Source organism: Lissotriton vulgaris, chromosome 4_1 (genome assembly GCF_964263255.1).
Source record: "Lissotriton vulgaris chromosome 4_1, aLisVul1.2, whole genome shotgun sequence".
Lineage (NCBI taxonomy): Eukaryota > Metazoa > Chordata > Amphibia > Caudata > Salamandridae > Lissotriton > Lissotriton vulgaris.
In genome coordinates this window covers 473904901-473930275 of record NC_141691.1, presented here as the reverse complement: position 1 = coordinate 473930275, position 25375 = coordinate 473904901, and the positions used below count along the sequence as shown (strand labels likewise).

At 41.3% G+C, this 25375-nt stretch overlaps 1 protein-coding gene across 1 annotated transcript in view; it reads left to right on the top strand.

The window, feature by feature from the left end:
• The window catches only part of KLHL4 (kelch like family member 4), an 840437-nt gene that overhangs the window by 797870 nt on the left and 17192 nt on the right, over nt 1-25375 (top strand). Inside the window, exon 9 of the mRNA XM_086964616.1 lies at nt 5409-5621. Within this exon, the coding sequence (XP_086820742.1) occupies nt 5409-5621 (213 nt within the window). The remainder of the gene's footprint in view (nt 1-5408; nt 5622-25375) is intronic.

Below are 25375 nucleotides of genomic sequence, written 5' to 3'. Positions count from 1 at the left end.
TTGCCTCTAACTGCTTCGTAAGTACGTGATGTGGTATAGAGGCATATTTTCAGGAATTCATTCAGCAGGAATAGTATGAAATTCCATGAATTATACCTGCGCAAATAAACATCCACCCATGCCTTGGAATAAGACATAAACCCATTTATTTTAATTTCCCACGCAACCTTCTGTGGTGACCTGCTGGTCACTGTTCTAGTTGTTTGATATACCAGCCACTCTCTGATGGCTGGCTCACACCCCACCCCACAGCCATCCAGCACAGGCATCACAGGACATGTAAATGTATTTGAGCTTATATAGCGCACAGCTACCCACAAAGGGTTTCCCGGCGCTTGCTTAGGGAACCCGTCCTGGTATTCCCCTGTGAGATAACCCCGGCAGGGTATCCACAAGGTGAAAGCCAGGCATCCCGCCGCGAGGGGCCGTTGTGGAGATTAAGCAAGCTATTGCCCAGAGTCGCAGAGTGTGAACCCGTGAGTTGAGAAGGCACCGGAGCGAGAATTATCGAGTCCGTGGAATTTTTGAGCCCAAGACCCACCGAGGCAGGGAATTGAACCCTGGTCCAGGGCCGATCTCAGCTTCCGGGTCTGCCGCCTCTAACCCCTGAGCCACACTTCTCCAAGTGTGGATCATGTGACCCTGATAATAAAAGGGGCCGGTTTCACTTGCCCTGGGCCAGTTCTACCACTTAAGCAACTGTGTTTGTGTCCTTGCTTTTTATGCATCGGGGCCTAGGGCTCAACACCATTACACCTTCCACTCTAAACAAGGAGCATGCATTTGAAGTGCTTAATTATATGAGTCCTATCAGTCACCAACTCAACTTCAAGATTACTCTAAATGCAGATTCTTAGCATGTGAATGCTGGTGAACAGATATCAATGCTTCTCCAGAAAAACCTATTAGCATCAGTGATAGAATATCTCCAGGCTGCCCATCAAAGTCAGTTGTTTCACGGCTAGGTTTTAGTGGGCAAATATAACAAAGTCCTGGATTTAATGTTGATTTTATCTTGTTCCTGGCTGCTGCCTGTCTCTCCCAGGGAAAAAAATACAATTTATTGTAGCATCGCAGTATAAATAAAATAAAATACATATTCGCAAATTCACCATGATAACAGACGCATTGGTTTAGGCCCTGCATGTTAGACATAACTCACCCACAATTGTAGTATATTGCAATCATTTAACTTCATTTATTTTTGATCCTACAGCACATATACAGATTGATGCAATCTATATTACCAACTTAACCTTGGATAATTGGAATCTCTGTTTTAAAATGAACTATACTTTGCCTAGTTTCTGTGTTATGTCATATGAGACTAATGAACTCTTAATTGTTTTATGATGAAATTTATCATCTTTGTTTGCATTAGAATGGCTGTGCACCAGTTAGAACTGTCTGATAATTGTATGTATGGCTCACATTCCTAATATATATTAAATAAATATTGTCGTATAATCTAAAATATGGCTCAGTTTAGCCTACATTTATTTGATCAAATATATTTGCATATGATGAACAAACCAATGTAATCCTATCTGTGTTCAATATTTTAATGTCTAAATAATTCACATGGATTATTCAGGTTACTATTTAAATTATTAAGCTTATTGATTTTTCCATTTGTTTGCATGCCTTTGAGCCAAGTATCTCAGAACATGATTTTATTCCATACCCATAACATTCAAGGAGTTGATATCACTTTGATACTCTACAGTGCACTGCTGGTTTCAATCCAGTTTCAAAGATACCATGCAAAGAAACTAAGATTGAGTATGTGCAAGCATCACAAACATGGTATTGGTCTAGACTTTCTGGGCGTGGTGAGAGAAAAGGTAAGTTTTTCTACAATACCACATATTGAGAATAGAAATTGCTAAATAATCACGTGTGACAGTAGTCTTTTCATGAAAGAGTGATTACCATACTGGTTACCTCAAAACACAGTTGTGAGAGAATATTTACTCAATCATTGGTAGTTATAAAACAAGCAACAAGCAAGCCCCAAGAGATTTTGCTAAGGTCAATCAGTGCCAATATTTTTGAAGTACACAACACAATAAAATCCACAAACCAATTTAAAAAAACTGTGCAAAATTGAATGAGCAAAAATATAACAAGATCATTAAAATAGGTTAAGGGGAACTGGAGAAAATAATGTTAATGTCTCAGGTAAAAGCGCCAAGAAAGTGCCACTCTGAAGTTACCCAGGACCTAGGTACAATTTCAGGTTTACTGAGATGGACCAGAGACCAGGCAAACCAAGCAGGTTGCCTAGGTCAAAGTTTTTACCTTGCAACTTAGGGCCTTATTTACTGTTTAAAGAATGGGATGCTCAGTCACAAGGGTAGTACATATCCCCTCGGACATAATGAAACTGCCATAGCCTATAATGCACTTGTAATAAAGTGGATAGGATATCCGCCACATTTGGGATAGATAATCCTGCCCACCAAACGTTATATAAAACCCTTAATCTTTTTATGGAAGCTGTAATCTGCCTGCAGGTTATGGCCCAATGCTGTGGCAGAGTAGGGGCTCTGAAAGTTGGCTACATTGCTGTGAAACACCCTCTGAAGCTGTTGGTTTTCCCGGCAAAAGGTTCTGAGAGGGACTAACCTGAATTTCATAGCCAGTGAGATCACTTGACTTTTCAAAAGTCGAAATGCTCCAGCAGAACATGGCTGGAAGCCATAGGTGAATGGTGCTTCATGAAGCCGAATGCCTTCACTACAATACGCCTCTGAACTAGTTTTCAGTGCATCAAAAAGCTCCAAGTGGGACAAACCTGGATTTCTTGTCTGGTTTAATGTGACCTCCTAGTAATAAAACAGGATCTTGTTCCAGTGGATCATTGACAACAATATTGGAGCAAACAATATAGTGGAACAAAAATATTGTGTCAAAAATATTGTTTACGAAAGTATTCTTTCCGAATCCTTATAATGGTAAGTACAAAAATAAATGTTTTTAATATTGTTTCACAATAATAATGTTTATTTATCAATTGTATATTTAAATATACATCAATGATTATTATTTTTAAAATATTACTTAATTAACTCCCCACCTCATACCCCTAAAAACCTACCAACACTCTACTAAATTATAACTAAAATAAATCCTAAGTCCCTAATGTACATAATTATTAATCACAATGACTAATGAATATTTTATTACTCAATTAACTTCCCACCTGATACACCTACAAACCCAGCAGCCTACACCTAAAATGTAACTAAAATATACAATTTACATAATTAGTAATCAAGTAAATAATTATGTATTGATAGATTAAAAATAATTGTTAAATAATTATTACCTAATAAACTTACGACACCAGGCCATTACATATAGAACAACCCACACCTAAAATATAAGGAAATTAAATCAGTATTACATAATATATGATAGTTATCAATCACATACTTACTTACAAAATATATAATAAATAGTTAATAATGACTTCATTCACTTCCTACCGTATCCCATCACCATTACTATTGTCAGTATTAACAATTAAATAAAAAATTCTAAATCACTTAAAATTACAAAATATATTTTAAAAATATAATAACAACATTTAAAAAAGGCATAAAATGAATATATGAACAAAAACACAATAAAATAATTAAAAGACAATATTTTGAATAACTATATTACTTTACTGCAAAAGCAATATTTTTGGCTATTATATTTCTGCATCACAATATTTTTTGTTTTACAATATTTTTTTCCAATTTTTCTTTCTCACAAACAAAACTCTGTCCTCTGGTAGCTGAGGTAGAAAAGTTCCTCCTTTTTAGTCCTGGGACGCCCATATAGGCAGGACAAGATTCTAGACACTTGGTTTCCTGCAAAATCCAGTCCTCAGAGGTCATATAGTAGCTTTTCAGAACAAGAAGTCTTATGCTTTGTGTGCCTCGGAAGCAGGAAACAGAAGGCTCACCACAATTCTACAACCCAGGTGTTAGCAGGACTTAGGACTCCTGAAGTCTTTGTGTCCTTGAGTGCATACTCTTCTTTAAGCAGAAAGCAAGAGTCATTTTTCAGGAGAGCATCTTATTATTCAGGTGGAGAGTTCCAAGGTCCAGGAATGTTCTGAGGAGTTGGTGGTAGAGGTGACATATATATCTTGTACATTAGCCCTTGATAGGAGAAATTCTACCAACCAGTCCTTTTCTCGCAGTGTCTTCCCCACCTTCTACAACACTTCCTTTTGCCGTACCGTAAAATGACCCAGGAGCCCATTTCAAAATGGGGAATCCCATCTGCCATCTAGCAGACCTGTCTTCAGCTCATAAGCCAATCCCACTTAAAGGAGCTCTCCTCCCAAATGATGAGGTCAAAACTTGTTTTACCTCTTGCCATGACTGAAATCAGGTCATATGACACAGTCCTTGGAAGTAACAGAAAGCAGAAGTCTTAAACCTGCTCTTCTTTCTGGCAATTGATTCTGCCTACTCATAGATAGTTCATCCATGATAGCTGGTCATCCCTTACCCTGTCGGGCTGTCAGCAGGGTGAAACCATGGTGGCGATGGAGGTGCAACAGAGTACCTTTTTACCCAAAATATAAATTAGGCTCTTTACATAGCACAGAAAGAGACTTAAAGCACAGCAATGAAGGTAAACCAGAGTCAACCAGACATACATTAGGATCTTCCTAGATGAAAACTTTGCCTTATTTGCTTAATAATTGTCAACTCGTGGGTTTTTGGCTGCATTGGGTGAAACGTTTGTTTTATTTCACATAACTGTCAAACATCAGTACCTGAGGGGATGTCTGCACCTTATTTTTGCATTGTAGCCACTTACATAGAAGTAGGAGTAGCAATGCATATGTCTGAGTCAAGGATCTGAATAGAGTACCTAGAACAAAGTAACATTTACATAATTTGGAGTAGATTATCTCATCATTTGTAAATCTTGATTAATATGTAAATTAATGGCAATGGAATTAGAAAACATTGGTGATACAAGACAGTTGGAGAGAGAGAGAAAGAGAAAGAGAGAGAAAAAGCAAGACTGTTACTAAGAGGAGCAACGAAATAGGAGCAGTAAGAAATGAATGAGGAAAGGTATTTCTTATTACAACTATGGGGGTTACAACTGTGATTCTGCACCTGAGCAAGCAGTACTTGATCCTGTCTCACTAGTAAAGTATCCAAACTGACTTTGCATTGAGCTTTAAGGCCTAGTCTGCCTGTAGACTTGTAATGATACCACATGATCAATAGCATTTAAGGGTGCAGTGGCCCTGACACTGATAGCTCACACTCACTTTAGCGTCTCAGTAATTATAGTTGGCTTGTAAAGTCTTGCTCTATAGAGGCAACATGGTGAAACCTCGATGTGTGTCTATTTTGCTTTACATTTTGCCATATTTGTTGTTTTAGGCTTTATGCTGTTGGTGGACGAGATGGCAGCTCTTGCTTAAAGTCCATGGAATGCTTCGATCCACATACCAACAAGTGGAGCATGTGTGCTTCAATGTCAAAGCGGAGAGGAGGAGTGGGAGTTGCCACCTACAATGGATTTTTATACGCTGTTGGGGGCCATGATGCCCCAGCTTCCAATCACTGTTCCAGACTGTCAGACTGTGTTGAAAGGTAAGTCTGAAGAGGATGTTTTTCCAAAGTAAACTCTGCTATTTAGGCACCTTATAAATTCTTCTTGTGTTCAACACATATGTAGGGAGGAACTCAAGTAGGCAATATGCATAATGCAGTGCCTTGTCTGAGGTGAAAAATAATGTCCAAGGAGCAAATTTCAGAGGCACACATTTGAAACACAAATATACATTAAAATTGCAGGGAAGGCCAGCTGGATCTACCTGTAGCTCTGTGGTGCTGGAGCAATTTTCAGAGTAGGAGTGCTGCTGTCAATGTTACATCACTGAACTCAAAGGGACTGGGACGAAAACCAAGCGTCACATCAAGAAAAAGTGTAGTAAATGAGCCATGAGCCTTCAGTAGCAGGGTAGGGTGTAGTATATAACTGGTGGTAAATTTTTGAACACCCTGTACAAATATATATCTAAAGTAATGCGTGATAGCACATGGTCATTTACAGACGGCACATTTTCCAATTAAATGGCCACTAACGTTATACAGTTTTACTGATAAAACTATACCACACATTTGTGGAGCACATGCTAACCAGGACAGGTGTCTTGATGCTGAATAACAGATGTTTATTGTTACCCAACTCAATGGTACTCATAATATCGACCTCAGGAGGATGGAAGGCTGAGTGGGCCCGCTGGGATGTGAACCTGTGACCAGGAGGTCAAACACAGCCCCTTACAGTGGACACATTAGTCCACTAAGCCACCAGATCATAATACTGAGTATTTTTAAATATTTTTATAGTTCATTTACAAGTTTTTAAATATTGCAGTGTCAGATAAAAATTGACAAAAAACCTTTCTTTTCACACCAGCAAAACTGCCAGATAGATTAATTTAGGAAATTATCTCACTCTGCAACCAGAAAAAGATAAGTTTATACCAATCTCCAAGTTGAGAGTGTAGTATACACAGCAATATGGTAGAAGACATACCCTGACATTTGACCTCTGCCTTTAAACATACCAAATGTGACCAGATAAAAACAACATCTAACGGTATCTTTAAAGGTAACTATATTGCTCATTTAATTCGGCCCTCCAGCCTGGATAATTTGGGGGTGCTCACGTGCCATGGGCATGTTTAAAGACGTGAATCAAACATCGTACCCGTTTCAATATACCTTCATTTAGAATATGTGCGTATTTTTATGGCAAATTGTAATGTGCAACCTGTCCTTCAAAATATTAGTAAATGTACCGCTGTTTCGAAACAAAATGCAAAATAGCGTTCTGCTCGCTAGCATCCCCATAGCTGCACGCATTGCTGGGAGTACTAACCCTCCGTTATCACTTGTTATCACAAGAGAGGAAGTTGGAGCACGAGGAAAGGAAAACACTCGCTGCACAAAAGCCATTTAATGGCATTTGCTTTTCGTCTCGTCATGTGAGGGTCCCGAGGCAGGAAATCTGTCGGCCTGGAAACGTGTTAGGCTTCTATTTCCAAAGATCTGAAAACATCAACATCAACAGAGAGCAGGAAAGCGTCTCCCGTGTCGAGGAAATGGCCTGGAGGAAACACGGCCGGGCAATTTGATTGAAGTGACTGCTTTTAGGAAACACTGGGCGCATTACGAAGAATGTTTATGCACTGTAAATGTTTTCGTTCTGCTACATTGCTGCACATGCGATTATTTATTTGATGTTACCAAAAAAAAAAAAAACAACAAAATAGAAACGGTAATGGAAAATCCAAGATATGATTCTACTGGCACTTAGATTTTGTGAGAAGTGCAACTATACACTTAAGAGCATATTTATCATGTGTTGCGTTACTTTTGCAGCACGCATTGGGGTGCAAAAGTGATGCAACTCTAGAGATGCGATTCATCAAGGTACACATGGTCACCTTGCGTGGGCTTGAGTGGTTTGGTAAATCCAGAGTAATGCGACGCAGCGCAAATCACTATGTGGTGTTACTCTGCCCCACTGAAGCGTTTCATGGGCGTTGTGTGGGTGTTCCCATGCAAAACTCATGGATTTTGATGCATTCCCGGATTTAACATAAGTGGAAGACCTATGAATGCACCAGAGTTGCTAATCCTCCCTAGGTGAGGTGTAATGAGGACAAATATGTTTATTTCCTCGTTTCTTTCCTTTCTATGTGTGTTGCATTCTTACAGCACACATAGAAAGAGAAACATGTCCCTTCCTGCACAAATACAATCCTGCTAACCATACAGGCACTCTTTCACCATGGTGCAAGAGTGCCTGCGTTGGCTCTATGCGGCACATTGTGCCCCAGCGCTGGGAAAAGGCAAGAATGCACAGTACAATGGTAAGTATGTTAAATTCCTGCCATTTTCTATAACGCAGCACAGCAAGGTGACTTTCTTTGTTGTGCTGCACGATAGAATGATAAATATGCCCCTTGGAATGTTCTGAAATCATATGGGTTTAGCATACTTCTCAACACGCCTTATTGGAAGGGCAAAATCCTCCAAGGATTTTTGCTCTCCAAACACACATAATGCCATTCACATAATTTAATGACATCATTCCTGCTGAAAAGCTTCCTACCAGCCAATTTATTATTTTAGTTTCGATTGATTTAAATGGACTTGCCTTCCAAAACAGCTTGAACTTTCCCTTCTTTGAGACACTTGTGGTTTACAGGCATGGAATAGATATACAAAATTTTGGAAATCATAGAATGGTTCTGAATTGAGCATGAGATAATGGCAGATTTCGATACCTAGAAAACATTTATAAATTGGCAATGGTGACAATACTGTTTCAGTGGAACATTGAAAATTGTAGCAGTGCAAAACTGCTCTTTGGGAAATATCATCACATTCGTGTAATTCTTTTTATAAATCTATTTTTGTTTATGGGAACATTTTTCACTGCCATAGAAACTCCTCTTAAACTCCTTCCAATTTTAAGGTGTTTCCTCCACTTATAATCTAGGATGGGATTTGCTTCTTCCCTTGGCAGGGTATATTTTAAACCTCTTCCACATGGCCCACATGTAACTTATCACTCAAGAATATCTGCCCCAGAAAGAACTTTTGTGGTGAGGTCAGGCTTAGGGGTCAGGCTTCCCTGTGCAGTTCAGTATCTGATTAGCACCAAACGCCTGGCACCTGGCAACTGGAAAGGTGATATCTGCCTCAGCTTCAGTGACCAAATCACCTGAACAGTTCTGGTTAGCAGTCATCGTCTGTTGCTTGGCGCCTCCTGAATGTTGCTATGTTTACTTTGCATAAGTGTTACCACGAGAATCAGAACCATCTTTCCCTGTTTTCATTCACATTACTTAAACATCACTTTAAAGATTCAAACCAACATTGCCAACACAAGACCTCCCAAAATAATTTTTCTGCTGAGTTATTCATAAGATCAGTGTGACTGAAGGTGTTAGGTGTGGGTATTATAATGATTGGTCAAGAATTCGTCTGTCAGGGCATGGTGAATGTGAATTCAAAGATGTTGAGGTTGGTGATTGTTTGATTAAATGTTAGGGCTAAAAACAAATTTTTTTGAAATCAGGAGGGGCTCCACTAAAATATTGCTATATTTGCAGAGCACGTGGACAGTGATTCTTAGCTATTGCCTTATTTTTTCACTTCAATAAAGTTGAGGAATTGAGACTTATCTGTAGACTTAAAGGGTTCTACTTCATATTACTTCACACCCGTAACCTTCACATCTGAGAGTGAGTACTTACCTTTTAGATTAAGCAAAAGATTTTCGTTTGTGTGTTGTTTATAATCTTCTGAGAATGAAGCAGGATGATCGGAGATAGCCTATAAAGAGTCAATATCTTTCCAGAGAATTAAGATAGACATGAGGCAATTGAAGGTATATGCTTTTACATTTAATTTCGGAAGTGGTGTCAGTATTAGTTACAGAGATGTATAGAAGTAGTGATCTGAATGCCATGGACAACAATTAGATCAAGTATACAATATTTTAGCAGTGTCAATGCTAAATTCTTCCAGACAACACCAGGAGTTTCATGAAGTTAAGTATAGCAAGCACCAAGACCTTACGAGCGTCATAAACTGAATGGCTAAAAAGTACACGAAGACAAATATGTTTGTGATGAATCTGTGAAACAAGAAGTCAATAGAGGAAAGCTAAAAGCTGAGATACATTTTTGGATGTTCAAAGATTGCGGTGATAAAGCATGGTGTTTTAAGGTTAAGCATGAAATTAATAAAAAAGGGATTTGAATAGATTGTCTGACGAGATTATTTTAGACAGTATGCTGCACTTGTAGACAATAGTTTCTCCATTTCCTACTTTACATATTGACGTGTATGATCTGTTCTTTGGGTGGATGATGTTTGTTAGAAGAGACAGCCTTAGGGTGGGCTTCCTCCAACGTTTTCCTCCATCTCTTCATTTGTCTTAGGACTCTGCACATTTTACCACTGCTAACTAGTGCTAAAGTGTGTGTGTTCTCTATCCCCTAAACGCGTGTTAATATTGGTTCATCCCCAATTGGCATATTTAATTTACTTATAGGTCCCAAGTAAAATGCACCACAAGTGCCTCGGACCTGTAAATTAAAAGCAACTAGGGGGCCTACAGCACTGATTGTGCCTCCCACATAGGTAGCTCCTTAAACATGTCTCAGACTTGCCACTGCAGAGTTGCAACTGCCCTGTTGATCTGACAAGTAATCCCTTTTGCCAGGTCTAAACCTTCCCTTTCTATACATATAAGTCACCCCTAAGGACAACTCTGTATAACCCACAGGGAAAGATGCATTGTATTTAAAAGGCAGGGCATGTACCTTTAAACTTTAAATGTCTTGGTAGTTAAAAATTCCCAATTTAGTTTTTTACTACTGCAAGGTCTATTCCTCCCATAGGATAACACTGGTATTACCTTATTAAGTCTTGTAAATGTATCTCCCAATTGTGAAGAGATAGGCTTTCAAGTTTAGTGTCACTGAACTCACAATTTAAAATCAACAATGTCTGGTGAAGTTGGATTTTAAATTCCAGTTTAGCAAATACCACTTTTAGAAAGTAGCCTTTACTTACATTAGCCAGATGGTGCCTTCTGCCTGTCTCTGGAATTCACATCAGGGGTGGGTGACAGCTGGCTTCCTGCATTCTCTCTCAACAGTCACACACACAGAAAAAAAGATGTGCCTGGCTGATCACCTTCATGCAGATGGGCCATCCTGAGCAGGATGGGAGAGAGGAGCTGACACTTACACCTGAAAGGGCTGTGTCCTGTCTCCACACAATAGATTGATTACCTCCCTGTAGAGTGTCTGCAGCAAGGGGGAACTATGTGCACTTCAAAGCTTTCTTTGAAGTCTCCCTCACTTCAAAGGCACAGCTGAGTATAAGTACTGGACCTCTGGCACTACCAAATCAGTACACTTCTGGACCAGTGACCACTCTGCCAGGAAGAACAGGATCTGCTGTGCTGCTCAAGGACTACCACTCTGCTGGAACTGCTGTTTGATTAACTTTTCACTTGCTGTGTTGCCCTGCTGCCTGCTGATCTCTTTCTGCCTGGGTGGGAAGGACTGGACCTGCATCATTTGAATCCAGAGTGACTCCAAGGGCATGCTGGCTTGTCTCTTGTTGCCTAAGTCTCAGGGACATAAAAGACTTAGAACCCTCATGTTCCAACCACTGGGCTCATCTGCTTGTAAGTCTGTCTTGCCAATTGGTGCCACCCCAGTCCTGGATTCTTGGAGGTAGACTTAGGGGTTTACTCCAGTTGAACCAACAAATCCTCTGCAGTGAGAGCAGAATTGATGCATTGCCACTATTGCAGGACCCGGGCCGGCGGATCACAGTCGGATCCACTGCATCACACTCAGAGCCAATGCTTTGGAACCAACACATTCCCAGCACTGCATGGAGAAGTTTGATACATCACCTCTATGTCATGGAAAAACCTGGCGCACTGCATTAAGAACCACCAAACGTTTACACCGACGCTTGCTCATGGATCCAACGCATCACTACAGTTGCGTGGTAAAATTTGGAGAAACAACTTAACTGCGTGGAGATCACTGCTGCATCTCGCAGATTCATGACACCTTTGCTTCTGTTCCTGCATGTGTCCTTTTGACTTTGTCCTGGTCCAATGTGACTAATGAACTGTTTAGGAGCTCTATGCTTCTAAGTGCTATATTTAATCTTTACAAATTCATATCTTGACTTCTACTGGATGGAATTTTGTCGTTGTGGTCTTGTTTTATTAATAACATCATAATCTGTTTTCCTAACCTGGTGTGGAGTTTTATTGTGGTGTTTTCACTGTATTGTTGTATGATGTGTTGCACAAATACTTTACACTTAAGTTAAACCTGACTGCTCTGTTCAAAGCTAACAGACGGTGAGCACAGGATAATTTAGGTTATGTTGTGACCTGCCTTGACTGGGGTTGTGGTTCCTGCTTGGACAGGGTGCATACCTCTGCCAACTAGAAACCCCAATTTCTAACAATGGTGATCAGGGGTGAGGATAGGACTTGTGTCATACAATAGCTAGGTGTACACTACCCATCCAAGACAATTTCAATGTTTATTTTTTTTCCTGCTTTGCATTTTTTTTATTCAACCTCTACATCATGTATCTGGCTAGTTCTGCAAATGGAACAATGTAGTTTGAGCTGGCCAGGCTGGAAGACTATACAGTGCCCCATTTGAAAAGATGCTGAAAGGAGATGGGGTGCCTGCACAAGGAGCCACCAGTAAAGGGCTGGTCCCATGAGAATTGGTGAAGTCTGAAAAATGGCTCTTCTGAGGAAGCACCTGCATCAGTTGAGGGTGCCACCCTTGAATGTGATCTCCCTGTGAGAGCAGGATACAGTGGATCTGCCCATGGCCTATCACAGAGGAACACAGAGAGAGAGTTCAAGTTGCAGATGGCAAGATTGAAAATGGAAGCTGAGAAGAGGAGGGCTGAGGCTGAAGGAGCCTTTGCTGAGAAGAAATTACTTCTGGCTCATGTACTGAGTCTAAAAGAGCTGGGATCAAGACCAGGCATGCAGAATCCAGCAGTGATGGTGGGAGCAAACATGCAATACCAGATGGAGACGAAAGGTTCTGTATATCCAAGAAATGGGTGTCCTATTATGTGGTGGGAGATAATATTGAAAAGTGATTTTCTGCTTATGTGGGTGCATTCAAAGTATGCAAGGTTCCTGAGGAGCACTGTTGGGGTGGGGGAGTCTGTGGAAACATATACCTATACTTGGGAGCGTCACACGTCTGTCATTAATGGTTGGGGACCAAACCAAGTACCCTCCAATGAAGGCCATTTTGATTACCAAATTTGGTCTGACTCCCAAAAAGTATCATCAAAGATTCAGGGACAGCCAGAAGCTCCCCAACCAATCCTAGGTAGATTTTATTGAGTATTCTTTTGAGACACTGAACGGCTGGGTGAGGGGCAGCAAAGATGATGATTTTAATGGGTTGTATCATTTGATCATGAGAGAGCACATGCTCAGTATCTGATTTACAGAGTTGCACCAGCACCTAATTGACAATAACCTGACTGACCTTAGAAAGCTTGCAGAACTAGCACCAAAGTGCGCAAAAAGGTAGCTGGGTGAACATCCACAAAGGTGGTCAGGGCTCCCAGCAAAGGAAAGAGGGTGGGAGAAAAACTTAAAAACAAAGAGTTCTCAAAAAGCTCCCAAAATAATTCCTAAGGGATTAGTGGTAACCAGTCCCGGTCTGATCCAAAGAAGAAAGGGTTCCTTGACCACAGAACAGGGAGGTCTGTGCCCTAGTATATGGAGGATCGTACATCTGGTCACTCTAAAGGCAACTCCAAATTCCCAAGAGGGCACAGTGTCCCCGCCAGTGGGCATACACCTGGGGTGGTGAGTGTAGTGGTCAGGGAGGAGGTAATCTCAGATATTTTTGGGGAACAGATATTACGTTATGTTATGTTATGTAACTGGGCACTTATAAAGCGCACGGCTACTCCACAGACTGTCCCGGCGCTGGAAGGACCCTGAGACTGACAGTGCACACACAAACAGGTAGACCTCATTTAAAGTTCGAAAATCCAGGTTTTAATTTTTTTTCTAAATGCAAGGAGATTCTGCGCGTGTCTTAAAGAAGGAGGCAGGCTATTTCATAACTGCGAGGCCACCCCTTGAAAAGAGCGACTACACTTTTGGAGAGAGGAGACATTTTGGAACGGTCAACAGACGCCTAGCAGAGGATCTCAAGGTCCTTAGTGGACCTGTGTTGTAAAGGGCCTTGAAAGCCAAAACTGAAGCTTTAAATAGTATTTTCTTACGCATCGTGAGCCAGTGCAAGGACCTCAGGTGGGGGGGTCATATGCGTCCTAGGGCCTACCATGAGTATGGCTCTGGCTGCCATTCTGTACCACCTGCAGGTGGCCAAGTAGATAGTCTGGGAGGCCAAGGTACAGAGCATTGACGTAATCCATCCTGGATATAATCAGCGCCTGGACTAGTCTTCCTGTTTGGAATTGGGAGTAATGGTAGGAAATTCCTCAACATTTTCAGTAACCCAAAACATGTGGCAGCCACCGATTGGACCTGGGACTTCATGGACATGTCAGCGTCCAGTTTAACCCCAAGGTTTTTCACTGTGGTTATTGAGCTAGCAGGGGGGGCATATTCTGAGGCCACCATTGGCACCATTCCTCACCTGGGTTGAGCCTTAGAAGATAATTTCAGATTTTCTGAGTTGCACATCAGTTGGTTCGGTCTGAACCAAGCGAACACCTTTGTCAGGCACGCATTTATCTAATTTCCTGTAAATTTGCTCTCGTTCAAGTAGGTAAACAGCAATTGTGTGGCATCCGTGTAGGATATTATGTTTGTGTCATGTTCTTTTGCAAGGAGTGCAAGGGGAGCCATGTACACATTAAACAGAGTCTGGCTCAAAATTGATCCCTGTTGAACTCCTACTTTCATAGGGGGCATGAGGGCCGAGAAAGGAGGAGACCATGCTGTTTGTTGGCGATTATCCAGAAAGGAGGTGAACCAGCTGAGGACCATGTCACCAATACCACATTACTGGAGTCTTTGCAGGAGTCGGTCATGGGGCACGGTGTCGAAGGCCGCGGAAGGATCCAAAAGTATCAGTACCGCTTTGCCCCCTCTATCAAGCGTTGTTTTGATGGTTAGCGTTGTTTTGATGGTTTTTGAGACTTCCAATAAGACAGTCTCTGTATTGAAGTTTTCTCTGGACCCTGATTGATTAAGGTGCAGTACATGATTAGCCTCTACAAAATCTGGGATGACAGTATTTACATATTTTTCCAGGACCTTGAAGAAGAAAGGCAGCAGCAATATTGGCCTATAATTACTGGCTACCAAAGGGTCTGCTGAAAGTTTCTTTAAAAGCAGGAGAATTTTCTTGTGCTTCCAGCTTTCAGGCATTAATCCCTCGAACAAAGAGGTGTTCGAAACCAAATTAACTGCTGGGTTGATCACCTCAGTGATGGACGCCAGTACTTTCGCTGGGCAAGGATCCGAGGGAGAGCCAGATTTAAGGACTTTCATTATCTTAATTGAATTGGCCAATGAGATGAGCGGGAACTGCAGGAGGGTTCCTTCTGAAATGGGAGTGGCACAGGGGTGAACTTGTAATCCATTTCATTGCTAAGGGTAGCTCCCTAAAAGAGTCTTGTATGATTTTAATTATTGTTGAAAAAATAGCCAGAAATATTTTGTATCCATTTACTGAGAGGGGTGAATGGGCTATCCATTGCGTTAGGGGAGGAGAAATCTTTTACAATCCTGAAAAGTTCCTTACTGCGGTTCCCCGCATGTTCAATCTTTGCCATTAAAAAAGCTTCTTTTCTTCACAAACTTTGCTCTAATGGGCTTTCAGAGCCAATTTATAGATGATTTTCTCCATGGCAGAGACGTTCTTCCTCCATGCCCTCTCCAAGAGGGCATGGAGAGGGCATGCTTTTATTAAGGGCCTCCTTGAACCATAGGGCTGATGCTTTGCAAGCTTTTGCTGCTCGAGTTTTGGGGGAGGCTACTTCCATAGCGCGACCCTGAAGCCAGCTCTCTAGGGAGAGCACATCGCTCTCCAAATGTCCACTGAAAGGAATAGGAGAATGCCTAAGTGCTCCAGCCAGTGTCTCAGCAGTAAGCCGAAGTAAGCCGAACGGCCTAACACTACTAGCATTCTGTTTGCCTATTGTCTGAGATCTACCTAACTCCTTACGCAAGTAAGAAGTGGTTTGAAAAAATAATAGGGAGGGGAGCATCCATTTCAATCCTGGTAGAGGTAAAGCTTGTGTCCCTGGGGATAGAGAAATGGTGCCAAAAGCCCACGTGCCTGCAAACACTTCAAAGTATAGGGAGTGCATCATCATCAATTGGCAGCGGGTGGAGGCTCTGAAAGACACAGGAGCCAGAATGACAACTGTCAAGTGTCAGTTGATGTATGCAGAGCAGGGCCCACTGAACACATTCCACCAAGCCATAGTTGCCAAAAATAGCAAGAGTCGTCTACGAGTGACTCTGGTTTCCTTTCAATGGGGGAGTTCCAGGTTCTCTGTAATGTGCTGTGAGCGCTGCCATTAATGTTAATTGTCTTTCAGGCAATGACCTGGAGCATAGTACCTGGAGGAGGGTATTTCTCAGGTCTCACTTGGAGATGTTGGGATTGCCTGAGTGGGTCTGTATGACCACACGAGTCATGGCTGTCTGGAAAGAGAGTCAAGGAGGTCTGAAGCCTGGAGCTATGGCCCAGACAACTACTGAGGAGAGGGACATGGGGCAAGGGTAACCTCTCCCTCAAGTTTGTGCATTGGAGGTTGATAGGGTCCCTGAGGAGTAGGCCCTGAGCCAACTAGGGAAGACATTGTCACGCTAGGCGACCTACCTGAGCTTGCCAGCTGGAAGGTTGAGGGTGGGCCTACCAGGGAGGATTTCTGCCAAGCGCGGAAGGGATGTGCCACTTTTGAGCACTTGAGGCACCATGCATCAGGTGAAGCCTTTGGGGATTACCTAATCTACTGGGAGAACAATCTCCTTTACTGTGGGCCTATGGTTCCTGATGCTGGGGCAGCCCATGTGCTGGTGGTTCCCCAGTGCTAGCAGACCTTCCTATTGGGCATCGCTCATGACATTCCCCTGGCAGTGCATCTGGGACAAGACAAGACCTTTTCCAGGCTTGTCTCCCACTTTTATTGGACCTGAATGAAGACAGCCTCAGATGCATTCTGCAGGTCATATCCCACCTGCTAGGACAGTAGGAAATCAGTGAAAAAGCAGAAAGCTACCGTGATCACATTACCTGTCATTGGCACCCCCTTTGAAATAGTGGACATCAAAGTCATTGTACCCTTGGACCCCAATATAGCCTTAGGCAACATGCTCGTCTTAGTCTTGGTGGACCATGCCACCCCCTACCCAGAGGCAACCCCTTTCAGGTCAGAGACTGCACCCATGGTAGCGAGAGGTCTGAATGGGATGGTTAACTGTTGGGTTCTCCAAGGAGGTAGTGTCAGACAAAGGCACTAACACCATGTCAGTGTACATGAAGTCCATGTGTGGTATGACTTACAAGTTCATCAAACCCTATTGTCCACTAACCAATGGTTTATTTGAAAGATTCAACAAGATCTTAAAGGTATGAGAATGAGCCTACCTGAGATCATGAGGTGTAAGTGGAACATTCACTTGCCATGCCTTTTTTGCCTACAAGAAGGTGCAACAGAAAGAAGTATGGTTCAGTTTCTTTGAACTCCTCCATGGACACCCTGTTTGGAGACCTCTTAACCTTGTCAAGGAGGGATGGCAGAAAGCTTCCAAGAAACCTGACCAGGATGTGATCAGCTACATATTGACCTTCCACTACAATATGCACCCTTCTTGAAAAAGGCAAAAAGTAACATAGAGGCCACCCTAAGGGTGATACAATAGTGGTACAAGTATGACCAGAAGGCCACACTGGTGAAATTTCAGATCGGCCAAAAGGTTAAGGTCTTGGAACCAGTAGATCCCAGAGCTCTTCAGGACTCCTGCACTGACTCTTCTGAAATAAAGGAGTGGAACGGGGAGGCCACCTACTTGGTGGACTCAGAGACACCTAGGAGCCCCCTAAGGGTGCTCTATGTGATCCAACTGAAGCCTCACTTCAAGAGGTCCGAAGTGAGAATTCTCCTAGCGACAGATGAGGGAGTGGAAGAGGAGAGTGAATCTCTCCATGATCCCCTCTCTGTACAGGAATATGATGGGTCAGTCATGGGTGTCAACCTCTCTACCACACTGACCCCAGAACAGCAAGCGTATTGTTACCAGTTACTGAACAGTTTGCCCCATTGTTCTCCCTCACCCCTGGACTCGTACATCTTGGCAACCATGATGTTGGCAATGGGGACAGCACCTCAGTACATAACACAATTTACAGGTTGTCGGACAGGTTGAGAACCAGCATCAAGCAGGAAGTTCCCAAAATGCTGGAATTAGGGGTGAATGCATACTGTAATAGTTCTTGGTCTGGTGGTGTGGTATTGGTACCAAAGGCTGCAACACTATGTGCAACACCAGAACACCAGTTCTGCATGGACTACATGGGTACTCAACTTAGCACAGCTGAATGAGGAGGGCTTAGACTAACTGGTAGCCTTCATTAGTAGGAGGTTACTTCCACTGGAACAGAGGTGAAGTGCCATTTAAAGAGACATTTATTGATACATAGAGAAGTATAGATGACTGGGAGTAACACACATGAACTCATATATCGAAATCCCAGTCGACCTTCAGCTACCTTAGATAATCACTTCTAGTAGGAGGCACCACTTATTTTAATATAGGCAGTAGGATTCAATAATTAAAATATTTATGTAGAGAACCCCCTGTCCTATTTTATCTCACTCTTTCACATATATGTATTCAAAATACACCAACCTACTATTTTACCCACACTTCACCATATGGCTTAAAAAAAATATCTCTGGTAAAGAGCCCCCATAGAGGGTGCCCGCTGGGCATTGCAGCGCCGGCCCAGCATGGAGCAAAACCCCAATGATGAAGCATAACACCTATTTAGGTGTGTGAGGGCATTTGTTCCTACAGAGTATGGAACTTAACTGACCTAAGTAGACGAATCTGTACTTACTAGGAACTGCAGACCCCTGTGATCTTGATTAGCTAATTGGAGCATGTATGCTGGACAATTATGCGCTCCGAGTCCGTCCCTCTTGATATATACATGTGATAAGTAAAGACCCTGAACTACGATACCTGAGAAGAGAGATAACATAACAGGTGAGAGTCACCTGTTTTTGTAAATTAAGCCCCACAATTTTCGGGTAATTTCATGCAATAAAATTTGTACGGTCCACTCTTCTTTATATGCAGATACTGCTTTTAAAATACCTTTTTGACTAGTAAACCATTGTAAACTTACACAAAAGTGTAAGTTTACCTTTTTGAAGCAGACCCTGTATGTCTACAACTAAACAATACATGTCATGACAACATACTCATGGTGTAAATATGTTAATTGCTCACTGCTATCAAATGCTTTTATGAATAGTAAACCCTTGTAAACTTACACAAAAGTGTAAGTTTACCTTTGCGAAGCAGGCCCTTTATTTTTACAACTAAACAATAAATGTCAAGGCTATATACTCGCTGTGTAAATATGTTAATTGCTCACTGTTGTCCTATCATTAGAGAAAACGGTGTTGTGTATTTGCTATACATGACTATCTACCAGTAAAATGCCACTACGGGATATAAGAACTGCCCTATTAGAGCTCAGACAAAAAGATAAACAGATTTTATTTTCGGAGGCTTTTAGATGGATTTAGCTTGTATGCAATGCGTATTGCTGCAAGCATGAATACTAAAACAGAAAATATTTATAACAAGCAGCCGAAAACAAGATACTGAAATTACATGCATTTATTTATGAGAAAAATGTTCTACATCATCATGCAAAATTCATACTGTGTAGACAGATGATGAAACTTTGTACAAGCGCACTTGCTTGCTGTAGGGTGTGTGTAAATGTTAGAGTCAGACCAAAAGAGACAAAAGCAAACTTTATGCCCTATGCTTTCTAGACTCCCTGTAAGGCCAAAAGCAGCACTAATGGCCAGACTTAGAATGGATTCTTCCAGATGTCAATTATGGTTAAGTCTTGAACATGGTGTAATTTATACATGTATAAGTAGAATATGATTTACTAGGAGTATGTATAAATAAATGCATGCTTTGTATATATATATATTTGTTTACAAATATCCAACCCTAAAGGTTCATACTGTACTCACAGCATAGAGTATGTGCACTTGGTGTTAGAAATTAAACCTGTCAGCTTCTTTTTTGTGAATTTGGTGATTTGCACTAGATAACTCAAAAATGCTGAAGTTAGGCTATGCACATTCAAAAGCCTGTAAATAAGGCAAAGATTGATATAGGCATTTCGTAACATACACCTATTCTTGTGAAGGGGACAGGCATGCTATTTTAAGGTTAGGACAATGCAACACAGATCAGCCTGAAAATAATATGATAATATGAAGCAATATTTTCCCCTACCTTGTCCATAACTACAAGTGATTTTTTATGGAGGTATGTGAGGAGGTAGATTATTAGGTGGGGTGGATGATAATTCTTTAGCCAAGGGGCAACATACCTTCTTTGAATGTACTTGATAGGTTTGTCCTGGTCCTTTGGAGGTCTTTGAATCCGAAATGTTTCAGTCTCAGATTATGCCGCATGTTTAGAAGGGTACAATGTGACACAGCCAAAGGGAACAGTATTTAGTGGTCAAGAGTCACTCCAGTAGAAGCCACCAGTAGGGCAGGTCCAATTGGAAATGGTCAGCTAGACATTTCAGGAAAAGGGCTTCTAGCGTATTGCTGTGTCAGTGTAGCTTAAAAGGAGGTAAGCCAACTGTCCATTTTGGAGATCACTTCTTGGTTCTGTGTACAAAAGGGGACAGGTCCAGCATTTCAATCTCCTCGCAGGTCTCAACACCAAGTGCAGTCCTTCTTCTGTCTTCCACAGGTCTATTTGTGTTCTGAAGAGGGTGGCTGTGGGTGCCACGTTTATGCCTGGCATTACACTGTGGTTGGGGATGACCCCTGGCCCTTACCCGACCACTAGAGAAAAGTTCCTAGGGATAACCCTACCCACTTTTGAAGCATTTCCTTTTGAAGCTCATGAAAATGGGCTTCTAGAGGCTTTGGTCAGGGGAAAGGTAACTTTCTAAAACTGTCATTCCAGTATATTTAATACAAATTCAACTTCACCAGTGAATTGGGCTTGCAATAAAGATTTTGAAAAATCTAAAAATGAATTTTGTTGCTGTTTCTTAGGGGAATGTAAAACTGTTAAATGTAATATTGTACCACAATATTTTCCTATGGAATAGTAAACCCTGCTACAGTGAACATAGCTTTTGGGACCTTTCCACTGTATGGACCTGTTTAACATTAACATTTACAAGTCCTACTTTTAAATACCATGCGCCCTGTCATATTGACATTAAGGCCTACTTAAGAGATGAGTTATTCATATTTAAAAGGAGGGTTGGGCATGTCAAAAGGGGTCACTTCGATAGGCTACAATGGTAAGTCTGCACTCATGTTTTCACTACCACTGTAGTGGATAGCAGAATGGGTGCTGCAGTCTATTGGTGACATTTAACGTACAGAGTCAAGTCAGAGTATAGCCATTTCCAACATGCTTCAGGGGTCAAGGCTCATGCACTGGGGCCTGGACTACACTACAGAGTTCCTGTGCAGAGTCAAAAAACTAGCAGAGTCAGTTCAAAACTTGGAGGTGATCATGCCAAAAGTGCCATTTTCCTACAAGGAATGTATAACTTTTATCTGCTGTAACGTATGTCTGTGCCTATTCATAGGTTGCACACATTGTAGGCACTTGCTTCCATTCATTTACATACAGATGGAACTTACAACTGTTACAAAAATCATGCATCTGTTTAGAGGATTTTCTAAAAAAAAACCACTGTCACCTTTTTTTCTAGCCTCACGTTTTCATACTTTATGCAGCATGAAAAATACACCTGCTTATGAAAAGAGAGTCCAATTTAATTTCAAATGTGTACATACTTTCTTCTCTCACTTTAAGGAAACACATGCATTTTCTTTAACCAGACATTTCTTCCTACACCTCCATGTGGAAACTGGGTTAATTAATCCTCATATCATTAGATGCAACTACATCTGGACATTTCAGATGTAACTTACGTGTGCAGATAAGTTTAGATTATACATTCATAAATGTTTGTGAATATCCAATTGAATAAATTACATCTGAATGTGTGTTCACTAAGCCAGGGCATACTATCAATTATGCAAAATAACTTGTGATATTCCTGGGTTTTTAGTTATGAACAATGTATATAACGTATTGCAAATTCACCTTAATCACTTGTCCATATATATTTTATTTGCCTGCAAGTGTTGTTCAAGCAGGAAATGCATTGCAGAGAATAATTTTCTACAATAACTATTTAACTATTATTTTGCCGTTATATAATGAGGAAAGTCACACGAGATACCACCTACCGACATTTTGGTCTGAGTGTTCATTTTTGCATAATTTTACAAACTTTTCATGGAATTTAGAGAACTTTTGTCGGAAAATGTTTTCACAATTTTGCAAATCACTCTTGTTCACCAAATTTGCATGGAATTTCCCCAGCCACCCACGAGGCACAGCTTAGGCAACACGCACATGTGCAATTTTGTAGAAAACTTTTATCTCACTAATTTCAACACATGTTTATTTAAGTTGCGCTATCAGATTTTACAAAACTTTGCCTGTACTTACTTTTATAAGACTGAGTTTTCTCATTTGTTTGTCTTACTCATCAACTTCTCCCTTACCATCCCAATCCAGCCTGTGAACACAAGTGTAACAGTAGAAAACATATGAATGTCTATGTTGAGTAAGTTTCTTTAGTTTCACAGATCCATGTCACTTCTTATACTTGTATATATAAAATATACCTTATGGAAGCTAAGTTATATTTTTTTGTGTAACTCAGCCGCAAATCAAACTATTTATCAGTGACTTAAGATACCCTAAAGCAATGAAGGTCAGTGGCAAGTTGAGAAAACATTTTCTTACAGTAGTTGTTCCTTACCCTGCCTTGATGTAAATTACTCCTGAATTCAGTGGCCCCTTTTGCAGCTACTGATTCAGTCCTCCATATTCATGAGTCATTTGCATTCAAGGCAGAGGTAAGGAACAACTACTGTAAGAAAAGGAGTTCTGAACTTGGCTCTGATGTTCATTGATTCACAGTGTCATAAGACAAGGGGCCACTAAGTATATTAAAAGAATGGGATGCCTAGCTCGACCACCCAACTACAGAAGGCCTATCTATCTTAGGCTCACTGGGTTTAATGAATTCAGAAGTAAAAGAATGTATGGCAGATGAGGGTTTAAACAGTACCAATACTAATCTCACTGTGCTGAAAGAGATACAGGAACATGACCAGACTATTGGATTGGCTCATGAGACAAACTGCAGCCTGATGATAGCTACCTCGCTATCTAATAAAGCAACTTCCTCCCGTACCCCACAAAAACTTCAGAGGACACTTAATGGTAAGCCCTTCCCCTGGGAAGAAGAAAAGTAAAACTAGATCTATTAAAAGCTTTAAAAAGGCCATTGATTCCCAGGGAAGCCAACAATATATTAGTACTGCCACACGTACAAAGGGCTTCCCTGATGGCAAACCTCTGCGTAAATGGGTCACATCTAAGGGGGAAGTTAAGGCTATGATATCTCGCTTATCAGGCTCTGGATCTTGTTCAGATCTAAAATCTACAGCCAATGTTGGAGCACACAACTCCTCTAGCAATCAGATAAAAAGCCCCAACTCTTTGGATTGCTGGCCATCATTGGGTTTTTCTTCCTCAGTAATGATGGGAACTACGGTGACGACTGCCTCGAAGGTTACTCCTGACATTAAAGAGCCTTTACTTTCCCTAATTCTTGAGATGCTGCATGATCAAAGGTTTCGAAAGTGCAAGAGCATTATGTGCAGGTTAGGAGAATAACCTTTTAATTCAGCAATCTCTATCAGAGGTAGCTAGCAAAGTGGCATCACTCAAATGTGATATATCGGAACAATGGGTCACTGATACAGAAGAGATCACTACATTGACGGCCAGGACAGTTCAAATGCACGATGGCCAATTACTATCTCTGCAGGGGAAAGTAGAAGACTTGGAAAATCGGCAATGTCGGAACAACTTAAGGCTGTTCCGAGTTGCTGGAGGAAGGCAAGGATCTGATCCAGAGCTTTTGTACTGAAACTTTTTCAAAAAGCATTTCCGGACCTACCAGACTGGGACTGTCAAATACAGCATGCTCATAGACTACCCTTTTTTCCAAATAAGGCTAGTTCGCTATATCCAAGACCAATGCTTTCTTTCCTTGGTAATTTCCTACTGAGGCATGCTATGTCTATCAAAGCTTGTCCTGCCACTCCTATATTGGTAGAATCCTTTTCCATCTTTTTTAGATCAGATCCATGCAAAAACACTATGGACAGACGCTGGAAGCTATTCCAGCTCCTTGATCCGCTAAAAGCAGAGGGTGCACAGGCCTTTCTAGAAGAGCCTGTGCGCCTAAAGATCGTCAAGGACAGCCACTCTCAGGCTTTCTATACAGACCTGGAGGCTAAGCAGGTCCTAAGTCAATGGCAACAGGCGGCTGTTAAATTGATTAGGTTGAGCTATGGTATAATATACTAGCCAAGATAGCGTATTAAAGCTCTTTCATCCTTTTTCTTAGTATGCTACTACTTTTCTTTTTTCCGGTACTCTAATTATATTTCCTACCCTTTTTCTTTTTCTCATTGCTATTTTACTGCATTTGATGCATTGTGGGTGGGTGATGCACTCTGGGTGGGGTAGCTCCTGATAGCTGTCAGTTCACTGGCAGCATAAAGGGGGATAATTCCTTTTTCGGGGCACGGGGGAGGAGTGAGTTAATGGGTGGTAGCAGGGGGATTTGAGGGAGAAAATGTCCATGGGGTGCCTACAAGGTGATAAATAATGTGGCAGGTAACGGCAGTAGAGAGTGCATGAACATATACAAACTTGTTATCTATTCTATCAAATGTTTTTGGCTGAGTGAGTATGGGCTGGTATTCAACTACTATGTTAACGCTATAATGTTCCAATGGGGGTAATTAGATGTATTCATTGGAATATATTGGGTTTAAACATAGGAAGTAAATGCCAACTAGTGTAGGAAGAATTGAAAGTGTACAGGCCCCATATTGTGCTTCTTACAGAGTCTCACTTGGCTTATAAAGACAGGGGTCTGTTTAAACATTTAGGCTATCAAATAATTGACTGCACATCTCAGATTGTTTCTATAAGAGAGGCAGCTATTCAGGTGAACAAGTCAATCGCGTATAAAGTTCTTAGGGTTTCTGTCGATTATTGGGGGAGATGGGCAATTGCGCAGCTTGAAATTGAGGCTATAAAATATGTGTTTTACACTATATATGGACCCAAGTTTGATGATCTTACTATAATGGATGTTTTACTGTAAGAGCTATTGGATTGATAGGGGGAGCTTCTAAACATGGGGGATTTTAATTGTGTTATAAATTATTGTATTGATTTTACTAACCAAGCTGCAACTATAAGAACCAAGCTGCAACTTTAAGAATGGTGAAAGTAAGGGCCTTAATGCTCGAACTAGTTCAGCTGCATTGTCCGAGAGATGCATGGCGGGCACTTCACCCTGTATTGTCAGGGTACACATATTATTCTGCTCCACTGCAAACAGTAT